This window comes from Anopheles cruzii, chromosome 3 (assembly GCF_943734635.1).
Source record: "Anopheles cruzii chromosome 3, idAnoCruzAS_RS32_06, whole genome shotgun sequence".
Classification (NCBI taxonomy): Eukaryota; Metazoa; Arthropoda; class Insecta; order Diptera; family Culicidae; genus Anopheles; species Anopheles cruzii.
In genome coordinates, this window is record NC_069145.1 from 56,464,664 (window position 1) to 56,483,079 (window position 18,416).

Here is an 18,416-nt window from a genome sequence, read left to right on the forward strand (position 1 = left end):
AAATGGTGATGGCGTCTCCCGACGACGACGACGACGAGTGTCTTAAATACTTTTCGCGCTGCAAAACCTTCGTTTCCTTGTTTGCTGTTTGCCTGTGGCTCACACTCTCACGAAAGCGAAGGCCGTTTGTTGGGTCGGACTGTGACTCAACCCAACGTCAATATGAGCGTCTTGAGACTTGAGCAAAGACGTCCTTCTAATTCAATTTATCAATTGCATTAGTAACGGGCACCGGCATCTATTGTTTATTGGCACGCAACAACTTTGCACACCTTGTGCGAGATCGGGGATATTCTTCGCCGATAGTAAACTTGCTCGCACGAGCAAGAATTATCCTTCATGTTTTCCTTGAAATTATTCTAATACACAGCACAGCGCACGAAGGCACGGTGTTGCAGCTATAGAGTTTGATGTGTATTTGAGTTTATAGTTTCTCTGGGCCAGGTGTTGTAGGTTTCCTGAATGTTACGACTCTGCTCCCGATCCTTCTTTAATAAGTTTCCATTTTTTTGCATGTTCCGTCCACAGTTCTATGCGGTAACCGAGTGAGCCAAATGACCCGCGCGTACGATGACATCGATGCCGTAACGCGCCTGCTGGAAGAGAAGGAAAAGGACCTGGAGCTGACGGTGCAGATCGGCAAGGAGTTGCTGGCGCAGAACACACACCTGGAGAACCGGGTCACCGAGTTGCAGCAGGAGCTGCAAAGCACGAACGAAAACCTGGCCCAGCTGTCGCACGAACTGCACCAGAAGAACGAGCTGATCGGCATCCTGACGAACGATGCGGACGATACGAGCGAAAATGGTAGGTATTACTACCCGTGGAGTAACATTTCAAACTTCACACTTCACTTCGCCGAACTACTTTGAACTTAATCGTCTCTTGATGTAATGTTTCACGGTTTAGTCTTGGGATCCTTCTTCGTGGCACAGTATCATGCCTTTCTTTCATTATGATTTTCGCGGGAACCTTGAAACTGTTATCTTAAATACTATCATATTATGGTATAAGGTTCAAACTAAATGATGTTTCGCATCATAAAATTGATTATTCAATTTTAACATTGATACGAAGTCGTTTTGATAGAGCAATATTCAAATATTTTATTGAGCTGCGTACGAAATCTTTGAATTTAAAATTAATTTGAATCAATAGTTAGTTTACACGTGTCCTAAACCTACCGACACATAAACGCGTATAACTTTTTAGTCTTTCATTCGATTTGCATGAAATTGGATGCTTTTGAAAGGGGAACAAAGTACCTTTCAAACTGTTTTACTAACCAATAGATGGGGCTCCATTTTATTTATTTGGTATATCCTATTAATTAATCCCTATCATGGTTAATTTTGCTGTGTGACATGATAAAAATTGCTAGCAAGACTGTCCTTTGCTCTTTCACCACCATGTTTGTTGAACGAAATCCTGAGTTCCGGGATCATCGAATCCGATCGAGGCACGTGTCAAACGAACTTCCCGCTCGTGGGACGTGAGCGGATTTTTCTTTATTTTAACAACCATCACTAGATGAAAGCGAACCCCTTTGTCTCAGTGCCCGTTTTACCAGCGGCAGTAATTATGCGATAAGCAGCCAAATAGCGGCGGCAAGCGGGGTTCGATCGAACGAACGTGAGACGTGAGTGAAAGTTGCTGGAAAATCGATTGACGTCTCAATCGATAATTACACCACCATCGATCCGATCCGATCGATCGATCGACTCTAAACCCTCCGCTCACAGAGATTGGGAGAGATTTTGTTGCGATGCGTTCCGCTGTTTCCCTCCCAAAAGGTATATTGTGTACGCGACGTTCGGATGGCGCAGAACTTTCGGTGGGTTGCGTCACGCTTAACACGTGCCCCGTGTGACGAACTACGAGAAGAAAGATACCGCGAATCCGGTTATCTGTATGCCAGGGACTTATAAAACAGGAGAGATGTGTCCACCATAAAATTTTCTCGCGGTTCTTTTTCCCTGATTGCACCTAGTGCAACGGGGCGCCCCATTGCTTATCAGTGGTGCCATTTATTTTCGCATCTTTGCGGCGCAATAATGGGTGATATTGCACCCCGGGTGCAACGACTACGCTGACTTTCGACGGCGTGTGGCCCGCATTGTATTGGCGCTTCTAATTTTAGACCTCCCGCAGCACAACTCTGGAGCCTGTTCTACCACGGGAGGTTATGGTAACGGAATTATGTCTATCGAGCAGAAAATCGATGAGGCTTTTCCTCGGTCTCGGAGCTTTTCGGTGGCGCTTGCATTACACAACGTTATGAGGGGCTTCCGTCGTGTGGCCAGAATAAAAAGCGACAGAATAAAGAAGCGTGGAGAATCAATAACCGAACCGAACCGGAGGTTTTCTGTTACGAAATGGGCCGTCGCGTGTCAGTAGTGCTCGTGCCGCCTCGTTGGGTGAAACAGCCACAAGCTACGTCACTTTGGCCGGAACAGGGTCAAGAGCTGCTCTGTTCGCCATCTCTCGAGCTTCGAGGCCAATCCAAGTGCCGAGGGGCTTGCCTCTCACAACGGCGCGGCCGATGGAGATAAGCGAGCATTTTCTGTTGTTGGCCACGGTCCGACCTCCGTGGTGTTACCATCGCTCCTATCGTGGATTCTTATCAGTCTCGGCTGCGGCTGTGCAGTGCCCTGGTGTGCAACTATACTGCGTATGACGGCGATGACCGACAGTGTCTAATCCAACGTCGGTGCTTTGGTTCTCTCTGTCCTCTCCCATCCAGTTACTCCTACGGCATCGAAATCCATCAACCTGGAGCTGCTCCAGCGCAAGGTGAAGACACTGGAGGACGAAAACAAATCGCTGCGCGTCGAGGCGGCCCAACTCGTGCAGGAAACGGACGAATGCGAGGAGCAGGAGCGCAAGCTGATGGCCGACATTGCGAACCAGCTCACCACGGCCAACAGTGAGTTCGATGGATTGAGTAAGTAGCCTGCCAGTGTCAAAAGCACTCCTGTTTCGGTCGAAACAAAGAAACTAATCAGTTTGCGTCATTTACAGATTTGGAGCTCGAGCGGTTGAAGGAAGAAAATCGGCTACAGCATGAGCAAATCATCAGCCTCACCGGGCGGCTGGCGGAGGCCGAGATACGGCTCCATCAGGTGACGTCCGAGAACGAGGAAGCCTCCTCGCTGCTATGCATCACCAAAGAGAACCAAAACCTGCTGGCCGGCGAGTTGTCCGAGTTCAAGCTGCGCTACCAGGAGGTGCTCAGTTTGCTGCAGGAAACGCAGGAGCAGCTGCGCCGCCAGCGGAAGCGCTCGCAACCGATGGCCAGAAGCTCGCTCATCCCGGGCATCACCATGCCAGCCGCTCCGGATTCCCTGCAGTGTGAGTTGATGGAAAGTTCGCTCTACTCGGAGCACAGCCTCGACTCGGGCATCGAGTCCGTGCGGGGAGGTGCGCTGGGTGGCTCATCACAGGCGGTGCCGCCGTACCGGAAGGTATTCGAAACCGTGCGTTCCGCAAGTCGAGCAAACTCGAACGGTTTTAGCGACAGTTTCAGTTCCACGCTCGGTGCGATGACGATGAGCTCTTCCGCTCAGCCGCGCATGGCACCGTACGTTTATCCGGGTCTCGGAGGAACGGTTACCGCGTCCGGGGTGGCAGCGGCTGCCGCTCACACAACTATGACACACTCGTACAAGAGCGGCCTGTCGATCTACAGCACCATGTACGGTGGCGGGGCAGGCAGCTCACTCGGTGGTCGTTCCTATTCGCGCGAAAGTCTCGCCACCGACTCAGACGACGGCTATCCGGGGCCGGCCCAAGCCGGCATCCCCGGTACTCCGGGTGCTAAGGATCTGGAGGCGGCCCTCAAGCGCCTAACGCCGGCGGAGGTGTTAGCGCGCCGGGCGATGCTACAGCACGCCCCACTCGGTACCTACAGCTACGATGAGCAACCGTCCGGTATGCCGCTCGGGTGCCGCACCCCGGACAGTATTATGTCGACCGGTTCCTCGGGACTTTCGGGTCTGTCGTCCACCCAGTGGCGGTTGCCCGAGAAGCTGCAGATCGTGAAACCGATCGAAGGCTCCCAAACGCTGCACCATTGGTCACGGTTGGCCACACCGACCCTGAGCGGGTTGCTGGAGGAGCGCCCCGGTGTGACGATACGCGGTGGCCGTGGGCTTGACGAGCTGGGCCTCCAAACGTACTCTCTGTCGGACGTGGAAGAGGACGCCGAGGAGCAGCCCGGAAAGCGGTTCCAGTCCTTCGGTTGCACGTACACATACACCAACAGCACGGTACTGCATCCGGACGATGGTACGACGGCTGTCGCGTTCAGCTTGCCACCGTCCCAGATGTCCTCCCAGATGGCGTCCGAGTGTCCGTCGCGGCAACCGACGGCTCCCTCGACACCGCGGTCGAGCCTTTCGCGTCGAAACTCGTGCTCGACGTTTAGCGTTAACCTCGGGCTGGCGTCGATGCTGAATGAGCGTGGCATCAAGGCGGTCACTCCCAGTGCGCTTAACACCCCGGCCGGGCCAAACTTTTCGCCCACCGTCACGCCCTGTAACAGTCCCGGTAAGTGGAACGTCACCTCATTTCCCTAAGAAAGGAAACAATACTAATTTCGCTGCCGTTTTGCTGTGAATTCTCATCTCATTCCTGTGCCCAGATGGTTCACCAACCCGCCAAATGTCCCCAGAGCCTCCGCTCCTGTCGGGACTGCTAGCATCCGGGGCCGACATCCTTCGCAAGCGATTCGCCGCTACAAACGACGGAGCTGGAGAAGGTTCTAGCAGCACCATCGGAACCACCAACGTGGGCGCTGTCAGTGAGCGGCCCTCGAGGATAATTTCCCGCAATAAGGTGGCCCTGTCGCGGCTCGAAAAGAAAGCCCTTCGATCGATCAAGATCATGGAGAAGGTGGAGAGCATCGGACTGGAGAACATCATGTTACCTGCGCATCCCCACGGACCCGGCATTAGCCCTCTGGCACTGCACGGCTCATCGGCCCTCTACACGTCGACCGGACGTGGCCGTAGTCCGATGGCCCAGCTGACAAGTTTGAAACACCTCCAGGATCAACGTCGTAAGCAGCAGCAGCAGCAACCGCAAGACGAGCTGACGATCGACAAGGAAACGATCAAAGCCGTGCTGAGCAAGGGTCTGTCTCACGACAGTCTCAAGAGTATGGCCAGCAGCGGTATTAGCAGCAGTGGAGCGCTGTCTTCTTCCTCCTCCGGTTACTCCGACTCGGATACTTCCTCCGTCGCCAGCGATCTGTCTGATCACCACCACCTCGGACGGGTAGCCGGGAAAGAACCGCCGATGGAAAGTGCAACCGGTGCGCCTACTTCTTCACCGACGACGGCTGCACGACTGAAGCAAATGCAGCGCCAGAAATCGCGCCGCAGTTTGCTGAACGGGGCCAACGGTGGCTCGCAGCGGCCCGACCTCGGCACCGTCAACGGCAGCAATCGGACAGCCGGTATTCGGTCCGATCTTGGCACGGTAGCGAGTGGAAAGACGGCCTCCAGTAACAAGACCGCCAGTGCGGCAGTAAGTGGTAAAAGTGGTGCCCTAGGTAAGGAGCATCGCCGGGCGGAGCACCCACACCACCAACAACCTTCGCAGCCACCACAAGCGAAGGAAGAAGCAAGTCGTTCGCTCGGACAAAGTGTTTACGGTACCATCAGCTCGCTGCTGTTCGGTCGTAAGGGAGGACTGCTTTAAGAGTGTGCAACTATAGTGTAACACCCAGAGGGTGCTTGGCCAAGACTCTAGAGCAGAGCGAGAGGTGAACATGCTCTGAAATATCCTGTTTTTTGGGGGTGGGAAGATCTAAAGCTAGTATTCAATATCACGGACGCCTTTTAGAGAGGGTCTGCTTCGTCGTTTACATTAGGTTTTTACTGCTTTAGGCTTGTGCCTTTTGCCCTCGACTGTCGTCGGGGATAAGAAAGCAATCTTTTCTTTTCGTTTCTCGATAACATTTTCTTTAATTGAGTGATTATCTTTTATCACTCGCTTTGCACTGTACTGTACTTACTTCTGATCGTCCCAAGCGTCTGTGAAATGTTTCACACCTGAACGATTCATCTTTTTATTGAAATCCACGCCTTTGGACCGTGTTGTGGCACCGTGACTTCTGTGTGAAACCGTCGTAAACAAAGCTCGATTCAACTCGTTCATCTTTAAATCGCTTTCGCCGCGTAGCAAATCCCTGCGATTGTGAAAAAAAACTGCCAATAATAGGCTTAAACGCGTCAGTATTTCGTGTAAGCGACGCTCATCGTCGGTCGTCTTTGAGTAGATAATATTTCAAACATTCCAGTGAGATCGAAGTTTGTTCGCTATATCCGAGGACCACACTTTGTCTCACTGCCTTCCGTTAGTAGTGGTTAGATATGCCCGGTTTGACAAAAACTTCCCCGCAATCTTGTTCTTCGTTTAAACTTCCACATTAGTCATAGTCGCTACGCACGCTAATTGAAACGCCGAACGGCAAAGCAGATTTAGAGGAGAAAACGAGAGTTCCAACTTCACAAAGCCTCCTTGCTTCTTCGAGTTCGGCATTCGGCAAATATGAATCGAGTGTTGTTGACTGTTTCACTCCGAAGTGGTGCCCTTCGAAGCGGGCCTTGCCTGCATGTGGATCAATGCAATTCATTAGGAAGGACCAACATTTGACGTAATTTCTAGTCGAACAAACAACGAATATGCAATAAGACTTTTTTTTTCAAAAATTGTTCATTCTCTAATCGCCGTTGCTTCCCAACCCGGAAGAGTTCGCATATTTCTTCATTTTTTTTCCTCCCCATTTCCAAATGCGTACGAATTCAACTTCCCGAAACAGGATAATCATGTCCCGGTTCCGATCCTTTCCGTTATTCATCAGGAAAGATTCGTGCTAACCATCGATGGGACAGTATTCGCCCAGTAACAACATTCAGCGGCTCCGAAAGCAGCTGATGAGAGCTCACCAATAACTTTCTGTCCTTCGAACACACACAATATACGATTGCTCCCTGCTTTCTAATGCTGCACCTATTTCTGAAATGTATCGTTGGTGCGATATATCTTTTGCAAAACACTCTTCTTTCCGAGACACAAAGACCATGTCGTCGGCAGTTGACTCACACGCTCTGGAAATGGGTTATTAAAAATGGGGAAGATGCGAACATTGAAGTGGACATGTTGATATTGTCGTAACAATATCGTGCCGAGCAGTGGTATCTTACTAAACGATGACTGGTTGCGGTATTTTAGTCATGTTTTCAGTAGACAGTCTTTTTTCTATCATAAAATAATCGCCATGCGGATGCTGATCTTAGTTAGTTCGGAAAACTATCAACTATACGCTTTAGCTTCGTTTAGAACACATCAGGCAACATCTTTGCAGTGCTCTGAGTGGCGGGGCCGTAGATAGAAGACATTATTTTTAGAAAGAGGAGCTTGAAGTGCTGCCTCCCGTTTAACAGTGAGAAACATTTTGTAGATTTTGTAGCTATTGTTTCTTTACCCTTCTGCTATTCTGCTCACTCTGTCCTCTACTTTCCACCAGCCTATGAACATCACATAAACACGCACAACAAAAGTAGCGACGAAGGAGAACAATTTGTATTTGTTCATGGAAGATTTTGTTTCATTTTTCTCGGTGCTGTGAAATAGAAAAGAGAGAACGTGGAGAATAAGAGCCAACAAGTGTTAGTATTGCAGTATTGCAGAAAAACCGCGAAAACAAAAAATCAAATTGTTAATCCAACTGACGAGGATGAGATAGGCAAGAGGGATAAAGTTAAACGCGTGTGTTGTTGAAGAGAAACTGTACAGAGCGTTGATTTTATGATCAGCGCGAATGGATGAGCCACAGGGGGTGGGATACGATCGATTGCGGAAGAAAGGTTATAGCTTGTGAGAGAAAGACACAAACGTAAAGGCTCTAGGACTAGGGTGTGCCGATGTGTAGATAAATAATTTAAACAGAGTTCAAGTTCACAACGGAAAGCGACAAACAGTAATCTGTAAACACACATGCATACATAAACACACAAGAGTTTGTTACGCCGATAGGCTGTAACGAGAAAGTTAAGTATTTATTTTTATATAGAAGAATGAAATAAACGATTCAAATAAAGAAAACAAACGAACGTCATACAAATTGGTCGATAAGGTGAAAGGCAAAGGAAAAATGAACTCGAACAAGTAAGTCCTTATTATGATGATGCCTAAGCGAAAAATTACTACTTAAAGTACTTAACGCTAGAGTTCTACTACCATTAACAACATTTCGTATTCAATCAAGCAAGAGCTTTTAGTTTTTTCCTATTAACATGAAACTGTGAAATGAATTTTAGTATGCAAGCGGATTTAGTAGAAAGCAGAAGCATAAAGCAGCGCTCCTCTGAATCCATCAAAGCACCTCGTAGAGACTCGTTTCTATCCGATTTTTACTCATTTTTAGTTCCCAACAGCGTGCATGTGGAGGTTGAAACTGCAAATGATAACGTGGATAAGGTAAACTCGTTAAAAATCGTTAAACGATGCAGATTGCGTGATGGTGAAAACGGGTGCTTGGAGCACGGTTCATCATGCCACTCAATGAGGTACAGCAATAAAAATAAAATCAAAAGCATACCCTTTGAGAATCTTCATGAAACACGGAAAGAACGTAGCACATAGCAATGAAGAAATGTGATTTCGGTGTTATGTTTTATTTTCATTCGAACGGTTTTCGTGTTTCAAGCAATCCTACCGTACCTCCCGATTGCCGTAGTAACCTTGGTTGCTGCGACGAACCTCAGCAACTCAGCGCACTTGACAGATCACATAGCAAAGTGTCAGTTTCCAAACAAAAACATTGCCATGTGCTGAAAATTCGAGGCGGCATTTCATTATCATTAAAAAGTGTAAATCATGTCGAAAACGTTAGTTAAAAAAGCATTTCTGCTGGCCGAAGAAGGCCTTTCCTCCGGCAAACCGCAAACAGATGGTAAAACAAACATCCATTTCTCCGATTTCCTTTGTGTAACACTTCATCCCCATCGGTTTCAGTCAAAACCAACAAGCGGAAAGCGAGCGCCTTAGAACTTATACCTCGACACCAAAAGCTTGTCGAGCTGGTGGGCAAAAAGGGCCACAAAGTGGAAAAGGATCTAATACGGCGCCGTGAAAAGTTGACCATTTCCGACATCCGCCATCAGATCGCCAATCGACACGATCCGACGGAGGAAAACGTTCGCCGGCTTCTTCTGAGCAGTAGTAGCTCGACGCTCGACGAGGAAACGCGGAAGAAGGTGCGTAAAGTGGCTAAAAGAAGCAATAGCATTTCACATCCCGTTTATTATATCTCGAACAATCCCCGCTTTTCAGATTCTAAAGCGTGCCCAAACCGGTCGCACCGTAACGCGGGTGAATCTGTCGAAAACGGCGCGTCGCCAAAAGGCCATCAATCGAAAAGGTAGCAACCATCGGCCAGATGAATCGGAGGAACCCGCGACCGATGAGCCTGAGGGAACAGGAGAAAGTGTCTTTACGGAGGATGATTTCGCCAGCTTTGCCAAAGAACTGGAGAAGAGTGGTCTGTGAGGAAAAATAAAATCACCGTTCAACCTAAACCAAGTCCGGTACATCGTCTTCGTCGTGCTTTTCCGAGGCGCAAATGGCCCGAATGTTGACCGTGCCCGTTAGCTCCTTACGATCGTTCGCGGGTTTCATCGCCGATGTCTTCCCATCCCGTGCCGGAAGTGGCACAATCTGTTCCGGATTCAGTTTCGGCATCACAATCAGCATGTGGCCAGTGGTCGCCGAACGCTGGCAGGTGGCCCGATCCGGATGGATTTCGTGCTGCAGAGCAAGCTGAAATACTTTTCCCTTGACCGTGATGCGCACATAGTTCGGCTGAGAGTCCACTTCGACGAGCGAAGTGTCGAGAAAGCGATAAAGGTGGACGTTCAGCTCGTAACGGTCCGGCTCGTCACGAAACTCAAAGCCGAGCCGAGGTTCGTTCAAACTGTACGGACGGCCACAGTCGGCAAACAGCTTCCGTGTCCGTTGTGGTGTCTTTAGCCCGAGGTCTCCGGATGTTGGTTGATCTTTGGCGGACCTTCGTGAGTACTTAGCCATCTGGATGCGCGTTTCCGGACAGTGTTCGCTTTTCTGCTGCCAGAATTCCGTCACCTTGCGCTGCTCATCGGTGTCGTCGTCATCGTCGTTCCCGGCGTCATCTTCGTTGGACGCGAGTTCCCGAGCAACCCGGACTCGCTGCTCGTCGCGTTCAATGCGATGTTGTGCCTCTAGCTGGACGATTCGTTCACGAAGACCGGGAAATACTTTCGTCGCCTTCAACCGTTCCCCGCGGGTCACTTCCTGCCCGTCCAGGTGCTCGAGCTGCGGAAGCACCGTCACAACGTACGGGCGATAACCGGGGTAGTCGGTGCACGGGTTACCGGTTAGAAACAGTTCGCGGAGACCGTAATTTTCCCGCAGGCTTTCCACGCTCGTCAGCTCGCCGATAAAGTTAAGCGTTAGGTCAAGCTTGCGGAGCGATTCGAGTCCGGAAAGGTTCTCGATTCGTTCAATGTTGTTAATGGCCACGTTCAGGTATTCGAGCCGCTTCAAGCGATGCAAATTCTCAAGCCGCGGAATGAGGTTCGATTGGAGAAGCAGTATCCGCAGATCTCGGCACCAGTTGCCGATATGTTCGATCCGTTCGATGTCCTCCTGGTGTAGAGACAATTCCTCCAGTGTTCCGATCATCAGCTCATTGTGTTCCGCGCGTTTGCGGACCAGCTGTTCGGTGACTGAAACAGTATCGAAGCAACCTAAAATAATTTAATCAAAACATCTCCTTCGCAAATACTCACTTCGCACCATTTTACTGTCGGCGGAACGAATTGCGAAGCTGACTTTGTTAGAAAATTCGGAAAAACATACCAGACGTTGCCATGGTGCTCTGGAAAAGTTACACTCGCGGCGAAGGGCATGCGTGTTTGATTTGTAAGAAGCAACAGTTGGCCTAGAGTTGGTCCTCAATAAATCATTTCAAACAGCAGTTTACTCGGTTGAATTTATTTATTTTATTATCATTATCGTTTTATACAGTACTTCCAAAGTACATGTTTATCAAGAAATGAAAATCAAAGTACGAATCCGCGAAAGAAACAGTCTCACATTTGTTTCTTCGATCACGTTAGACATTCCACGTCGGAGCGAAAATCGTTTTGCGCAAAAATCGTGCTTCGACAACCGACACCGAAATGCTCCGTTTTGGAACAGGGTAGCATGAGTCCATATCGGAGAATAGGTAGCTCAGAGGCAGCTCCATGGCAGATCGCTGAACGAGACTAATGTGGAACACACTGTACGATCAGGGGGCTTTGAAGTGACCGTAGATCAAATGTAGACAAACGCGTTTCGGAAAATATTTACGAATATTCTAGCAGTCAGAAATATGCAAAATGCAAAATAAAAAGTATTTTAATATAAAAGAAATGTTTTTAAATGATTAAATGTATTGAGCACACAACATACATTTGTTGATTGATCGATCGTTCAAAGTGATCGTGGCGTCATCTTCTTAACGAAACGCAAATAAAACAAACCGCAATTAGTTTCATTTCATTCTTTATTATTTCTTTGTTTTCGATGATTGTGGTCGTTCAGCTTCCAAAGGCACCTGAGATTTTATGGTCAATCGATCCACAATGTGTCGTGAATATTTGAAAGGCTGTCACCGGAAGTATTCGAATTGAACACGAACGACTCATAATAACTTTACATATCACTTGTGAAAAGTACTGCACTCAGGTCGCTACACTTTTCGCGCAGTTTGATTTCTGTCTGTCTTGCTTACGGTTTTTAAAACGCTCGACTTCTCTTACACAAGGCAGTAGGTAGATTTTGTATCTTATTTTAGGTTTAGTATATAAAGAAGGCACACGCGAATAACAGTCTAAGCCTCCCGCGAAACAAGACACCTACGGTCAAGATCTTGGCTTTCAGTTTAAATTAACTCTTTATCAGTTAGTTATATCCTTCCTCACGCTACTATTTACACGATTAAACTTTCATAAAACACAAAACACTAATTCTCTTTCTCGTGTCCGGCTTCCAAGTGTGTGGGGTCTGTGATCGAAATGCGAGCGCGATCGTCGTTCGTTTTGATGAGATTTTCTTCGAAACCATTCCACAATTGTGCTGACGAGCATCAAACTCAAAGAATCCTTCCATCTTTGCGACTCACGTGCCCTTTAGCAATCCTGGTTCCTGGTTTCTTCGTCATTAGGACTTTGTCTCACGCTCGAAATCTTTCCTCGTTTTCCACCGTCAAGCTGTTGCGGAGGGGGCACTTTGATTTATCACCTTTCGTAGTTTGGTTTTATTGGTTTCCAACGCCCTTTCTTCAGCCACCACTCGCTTTTCGTGGTACTTTTCCACCTTCCAGCCTTCGTCTGAATGTATTTCATTTGGCCTTTTTTGAAACAATCTCAAAAACGCCGTCACGCGTTATCAACTACTACTTTACAACTTAACACCCTACCCTAATATGCTAATAATCCGGAGCTAAACCTAAAGAGTTGAATCTGGACGTTGACGACGTCCGGCAAAAACATTAAGAAAAGAACCACACAAAATTAAGATTGATTTAAAAAGTTTGAATAATAGTGCCTCTGGAGCGAAAGAAAGGTATTTTTCGTAGCACGCATTCGTCCGACTACGGAAAAACGGGTTGGTTTCGATTGTTTAAATATGATTTTAAACGGATTTTGAGTAACGTGTAGGTGACGGACACAAAATGAACAGCTCACTGCGCGTTCTTTTGTTTCCTCTTTCTTATCAAGTCTTTCATCTGTTGGTCTTAGGCGTTTTTGAACTTCGGTTTCTTCCCCCTTAAACACTCAAGAGATGCACTATCGAAGCGTAGTGCTCATCATCATGATGCGATGCGCATCGTCTCTCGCCTAGCCCTTTCTAGCTGCCTCCGATGATAAAGCCTGGCACGCCGGTGTCTTTTACTGCACGACACTAAGAGTAGCAACAGGTGATGATCGTACGTGTGTCGTAGCATCAACTTTCGCGTCCCGGCAACTTGGGACTCTTTTTCGTCCACGAGGCAGGCAAAGAAACGGGCAGATCATACTGTAGTGGAATCGGACCGCGAACGTTCCGCTCAAAGTACCGGAATCCTGGGTACCACCATTCGCGTCCGATGTAGTTGTTGCCATTTTGCTGTGAATGAACGATCAAATTCAATTAATATCAAGCACCAGAAGGTTCGGAACTTCAGGAACAGGATTTGAACAGACAAACGTACCTTTAACAGTAAGCTATTGTTGGCCAACGTGTGGTACGTCCAGAAGAGCCGCGTCGTGGCGTAGTAGGCAATCAGGACATCGACCGTGTAATGACCATGTGCCACCAACACCATAATCACGCCGGTCAGACTCGCCGCCCAGTACAACCAATGGATGGGCCAAAACCGTCTCGGTGAATCTGGGGACAATAGTAAACACACGATGGTTTAAACCAATCCTAAAAGTGAACACGCTTGACAGCGATCGTCCTTACATTCCGAAATCACCAGATAACCTAACACGAGCGTCACCGTGTGGCCACTGTAGATGTAGTCGCCACAGTAGATCTGCTTCCCGTTGATCGACAGGCCCATGCCGGAGATGAGCTGAAAGGCGCGCTTCACGATCACACCCGCACTGCTGGCGTTCGACTTTGGGCTGCAATAGTACGTCCGGCTGGACACGGGCAGCACCGTCACGTACATCGTCATCGAGCGCATCAGATAGAGGATGGAGAGTAGCAGAAACACCCGGCGCATCACGATGAACCGGTGCTTGTGGAAGGCGATCAGCAGGACGCACGAGTTTACCACGATCATAATGAGGATTTCGCTGACGTCCAGCGCCCAATCCTGGGGCGCCACCCAGTCGAGGAACGCATCCGGCAGTGGCTCGTGAGTGTCCCGATCCGGGACACGATCGTGCACGAGCGACAGCGAGATGGTAGCAAGGAAGAAGTTGAGCGCCAGGAACACGAGGGCCAGCACCGTTTTGTGGACCTCCTTCGGGTAGCGCTGCTGATCGTCGCTGGATCGTATCGGCGACGGTACGTCGATCTTGATCATGACCGCATCGCTGGTCGGGCTACCGGCATCGGATTGGCACTGTTGTTGCTGTTGTTGCTGTTGCTGCAGCGTTTGCTGATGGTACGGCGAGGAGGGATGATGGTGGCCATACGCCGATTGGTGGTGATGGTTTCCGGGGCTGTAGTCATACGAATCGGGCACTTCCTGCAAAAAGAAGGGACGGAAGGAGAATCGTTAATATTCCATAGGCAAACAGAAACGGAAAGGCGGGCCCAGGGGTGGCACAGTAGACATCCGCGGTTGGTAAGCAAAGGTACACAGAAATGCACTTTTCGTGTCCCTTTTCCCTATCGGAACACACCTTCGCCGGAAACAAGGCGAGTCTGCGGGGCGTGCTGCAATTTGGTGCACAACCATCTTTCGTCGTCCACGTCCCGAGACCCATTTTTAGAACCGCTCAAATATTTACTTTTATAATTGCCAACAAAACGCCGCTGTGGGGCCCGATAAGGGTGTGTCCCGTGGTCATTGTGCAGAAGAACATAAATCATACGAACGGAACACGATAGCCAAGCGGTTGTTTCTTTTTCTCCACGTGACGACCCGAGAGGGTCCCGGTGGTAGAGATTTGTTTGTCGCCAAAAGACATCAAAAAGATAACGGAACACACAATACGCGAAATACGAGCAAAACGACGCAGGTACTGCACCGCGCTTGGCCATCAAATCCTGACAACGCGACGGACGCGCCACGGAGACTTCTCCGCTGATAGAGGCCAATGTTGTGAGTACATAGCGTCATCGGCAGGCCCGAAGGTGATTCTGTTCTGTCTGTAGGCCAACTTTATCAGCCCGGAGGTTTTACGGTCTCAACCGGGGATGGTCTAGGCGGAGGGGGTTTCGTAAATAATTCTTGGGGACTAGTGGCAGAGGGGGCAAAACATCTGGTTGATTGGAGGCCTGAAGCATGATAATGGTTGTGATTATTGCTCGGAATGCTGATAAAGATCCCTTTGACCAGCACCAGGGACCTGGTGTTATAAAAAACGCAAAAGGAAATTGTTATATTACGGCATTTTGCCTTTCGTTTGCATGGAAAGTGCATTGAAAGCTATTGTTGAGGATCATAAAACACTAGCAATAACAATAGAATATCTTAAAATAGCCGAACAATACTAATTGTGGGATTCACAGCTTTGCTTTCTGGAATAAGGCTGGAACGTTAAGAACAACATTGACTTAAACTCATAAGCGAATATCTGAAAAGACTTTTGGGTCAACTTACGGTCAACGAATGATTGTACATATTTTGTTTTCTAAAAAATGAAACCAAAAAGTCCAAGTCCTACGATCATAAGTTTCTCCGTGCTTCGTCGTTGCCAGTTTGTGACCGAAAATAAGACCTCATCATATCATAAACTTCTTGCGCTCTCAGAATAGTCAAACAGGAACCTTCATTGTCTCTCTTAATGGAGCACATGAGGCTTTTTACGCGATCGAAACTGGTTTCGTTCCTTTTTCTCGGATTCAAACCCATGACGCACACACATTCTTGCCTTGGACTTGCTGGTTTATTGAGTACCGGAACCGGCAATCTGTTGAATTACTTTTTTACTATTCGAAGCAGACGGGCGGACGGGTGGACGGCCAATCTTTTCGTGTGCGTCAAAAATAAATGTTGTGCGTGCTTCCCCCTTCTGGCGCCAGCCACTCTCTCGAAGGACAGCGAGGACACGTGAATTTTTATAGCTTTTTCGGTCAAATGCGCATCAGTCAAATCATCCAACAGGTGCGCCCTGCGTAATTTTTGTGCCCTTCCTTCCGCTCCAGTGAGAATCACCCATAGTTGCGTGACACTCCCCATTCGCTCATGGCTTTGGCTTGGGCGTGTGATGCGTGTGCCAACCAAGCAAATCCTGCCTATAATCCTTGCGTGATTTACCAACAGCGAACCCCATCGTATGTTGCTAAATCTCCGCCACAACCCGGGGCCTGTTTATCGGTAAAACAGTGCGTGAACTGTGTGTGACAGAAGCACTGGCAGTTCTTTCACTCCCGTGAGTCGATAATGAGTTGATAAAACCTTTATCCAGTTCCTAATCTAGGCGACACATCCGACATATCCCCCCATCCCCGGGCTGATTGCGTCAAACTTTCGAGATACGCGGGAATCATCCAGTCACCAGAGGAGAAAGCGATGGACACTGATTAGGAAAAACTAATCGTTATCGGCCCTTCCGTGGTGACTAAGAAGTTGGAGCTCCGCAACCGCATGGAAGTGGATTAATTAAATCACAATTACACATTCCTAACACTTGCAACCTGTTGCCCTCCACCAGATATTTCCCCCATAGAAACACAGCCGCTTTTCACAAACTCGCTCTAATCTCGATTGCTGACGATTGTCGGATGCATCCGGAATGCTTCCATCACGTGCTACTGACTCCGCTCTGATAGGAGCCACACTCTGCACATGATTGACATCGTAAAGATGGGCGCGATTTAGGGGCAACCGGCTTTATTTATCGCGCGAACCCCTTTTCGATAACGGGGGGGGAAAGATTCGGTTTTATGACGTACGTACTGAGCCGTAAGTGAACCGGTCCCTGAGTCAGCCTTAGCAACCAGAGGGCGATCAAGGTTTTTCTTCAAGAACCAGGAGGAGTAATATTACGCACCGATCGTGGGTTTTTTCAATTGTAATCCGAAACCGTTGCACTAACACATATCGCGCACTACGGAGTACTTGGATCGTAGATCGTTAAGGTTTAAGGCACACACGCGCATGAGCACCGATCATCTCCAATCGGGCGATTGATCGGCCGATACTGACTGATCGTGAAACATGCGTTACGCAGCGTTACGAGGCGTTACAAATAGTGCGATTCGTTACGGGGCTCATTCTTTGGGGGTTTTAAACAATATAGTTTTTATGTATATAAAACAAAGAGACGCAAACCACGTTAATCTCGCACACAACCACGATCGGCGGCGGGTCTTTCGCGTTTGTTGTCATGTTCAGGGACACAGCACGTCGTGTCCTGTTCACTACGCGCCGGTCGTTCAACGGTCAACTTGCCTGGCAGGGGAAGTAATTCCACGGATACACGCTGTAGATGGACGAAAGCCGTTGCATTATCTTCGTCGATGGCCATGTCGCTTTGAGAAACACTTTCATTGTCACACTGCACACAGCAACCGCAAACGAAGTTTACTCCAAACGCTAAGCTCGCACTTTTTAACAGCGGAAGATCCCCGCGACAAGACTTTTCGTTCAAGAAGACATAAAACAGACACCGCCGCACCGAAGGGTAGAACGTTTCGCTCGAGACTGAATCTAGCACGGCGACGGAGTTCGCGGCGTTCGCGACTCATATTCGCGCTCGCCGTCGCCGTCGCGATGGCTCGGCTATCCTTCGGGTTTTTTTGCGTTCTGAGCGAATGCAGCTTGCGCCGCGCGCACCACCGCGTCAGACCGTGTTTACTTTTTTGGCTTGTTTTTCTCGCTGCCGCCACTAATCTGCGCGCCGCCACGGGGCGGCTTATCTATTCACCCGTAACATCATCTGCCTGCCGCGCGGCTGATGTTTTACCTTTACTCCTTAAGGTGTGTGGCGCCAGCACACATCTATCGAAGAATACTGTTATCCAAACCTTGACTGGCGCAAACAAGGGAGAAGCAGCGCACGGCGGAGGTGGGACGGTTATCAGTAGATCGGATAGCGAGGAGAACATCACAAATCTGAGCGGAAAGAACACGGCCAGTGTGTAAACACCCTTTTCGCGGGTCACAGAGGAATGTTGTGGCAACGTTGTATTTGAGTAAGGAATAACGAGTTACGGTAAACAGTTCCATTATCACACACAGCAGCTGCCGTCCGTCAAGGGCCGCTCTAACCATGTGTCAACACCGGGGACAACAATGAGAACCACTTCACGCGTCCGAGTTCGACTTCGCGGGGGGACGTTGCGTGGTGGTCTCTTCTGCATCAATCACCAACTATCAGCGTTCCTTGATCGGTGATAAATACTTAGCATCCTTAAAATGCCAATTTAGAATGTGACGTAGTGACGGAGTACTAGGTTGTTAATTAAATTTGGAGTCTCGATAACACAGGGCGCTGCTACCAGCTTAATTTTTTTTGGTATATTGTTACACTGTTCATATGAACGTATGTGAAGTTTCATTGAATTCGGTCACCCAATTTTTGTTTACAATCAATCATAATCGTTTACAATTTACTATCGACGTCGACATGTCGAAAAAATCAAATATCGTGCAGTGATTAATTTTTATTTTTGAAAAGTTTAGGTTGTGAAAGCAAAGGAAAATTATGAACGAATGA

General features: G+C 48.6%; 4 protein-coding genes across 5 annotated transcripts in view; 2 read left to right on the forward strand and 2 right to left on the reverse strand.

The window, feature by feature from the left end:
- The first annotated feature begins 533 nt into the window (after positions 1-533).
- LOC128274068 (trafficking kinesin-binding protein milt) lies at positions 534-8,574 on the forward strand. The gene is made up of 6 exons (XM_053012153.1): positions 534-807; positions 2,744-2,944; positions 3,022-3,616; positions 3,689-4,548; positions 4,643-5,529; positions 5,605-8,574. Exons 1-6 carry the CDS (start codon positions 555-557, stop codon positions 5,701-5,703), a joined length of 2,895 nt encoding a protein of 964 aa, XP_052868113.1. The 5' UTR covers positions 534-554; the 3' UTR covers positions 5,704-8,574.
- A 255-nt stretch (positions 8,575-8,829) lies between these two features.
- LOC128273938 (uncharacterized) lies at positions 8,830-9,570 on the forward strand. Its single transcript, XM_053012011.1, has 3 exons — positions 8,830-8,962; positions 9,025-9,266; positions 9,343-9,570. Exons 1-3 carry the CDS (start codon positions 8,887-8,889, stop codon positions 9,556-9,558), a joined length of 534 nt encoding a protein of 177 aa, XP_052867971.1. The 5' UTR covers positions 8,830-8,886; the 3' UTR covers positions 9,559-9,570.
- Positions 9,571-9,582: 12 nt separating this feature from the next.
- LOC128270651 (protein tilB) lies at positions 9,583-10,845 on the reverse strand. Its single transcript, XM_053008060.1, has 2 exons — positions 10,836-10,845; positions 9,583-10,772 (listed from the first exon to the last, which is right to left on the reverse strand). Exons 1-2 carry the CDS (start codon positions 10,843-10,845, stop codon positions 9,583-9,585), a joined length of 1,200 nt encoding a protein of 399 aa, XP_052864020.1.
- Positions 10,846-11,860: 1,015 nt separating this feature from the next.
- LOC128275597 (phosphatidylcholine:ceramide cholinephosphotransferase 2-like) overlaps positions 11,861-18,416 on the reverse strand; it is a 20,898-nt gene continuing 14,342 nt past the window's right edge. For both annotated transcript variants that reach the window (XM_053014154.1, XM_053014155.1), the window contains exons 2-4: positions 13,540-14,275; positions 13,286-13,464; positions 11,861-13,200 (exon numbers count right to left, since the gene is read on the reverse strand). In XM_053014154.1, coding sequence (XP_052870114.1) covers positions 13,039-13,200; positions 13,286-13,464; positions 13,540-14,275 — 1,077 coding nt within the window. In that variant the 3' untranslated portion in view covers positions 11,861-13,038. The remainder of the gene's footprint in view (positions 13,201-13,285; positions 13,465-13,539; positions 14,276-18,416) is intronic.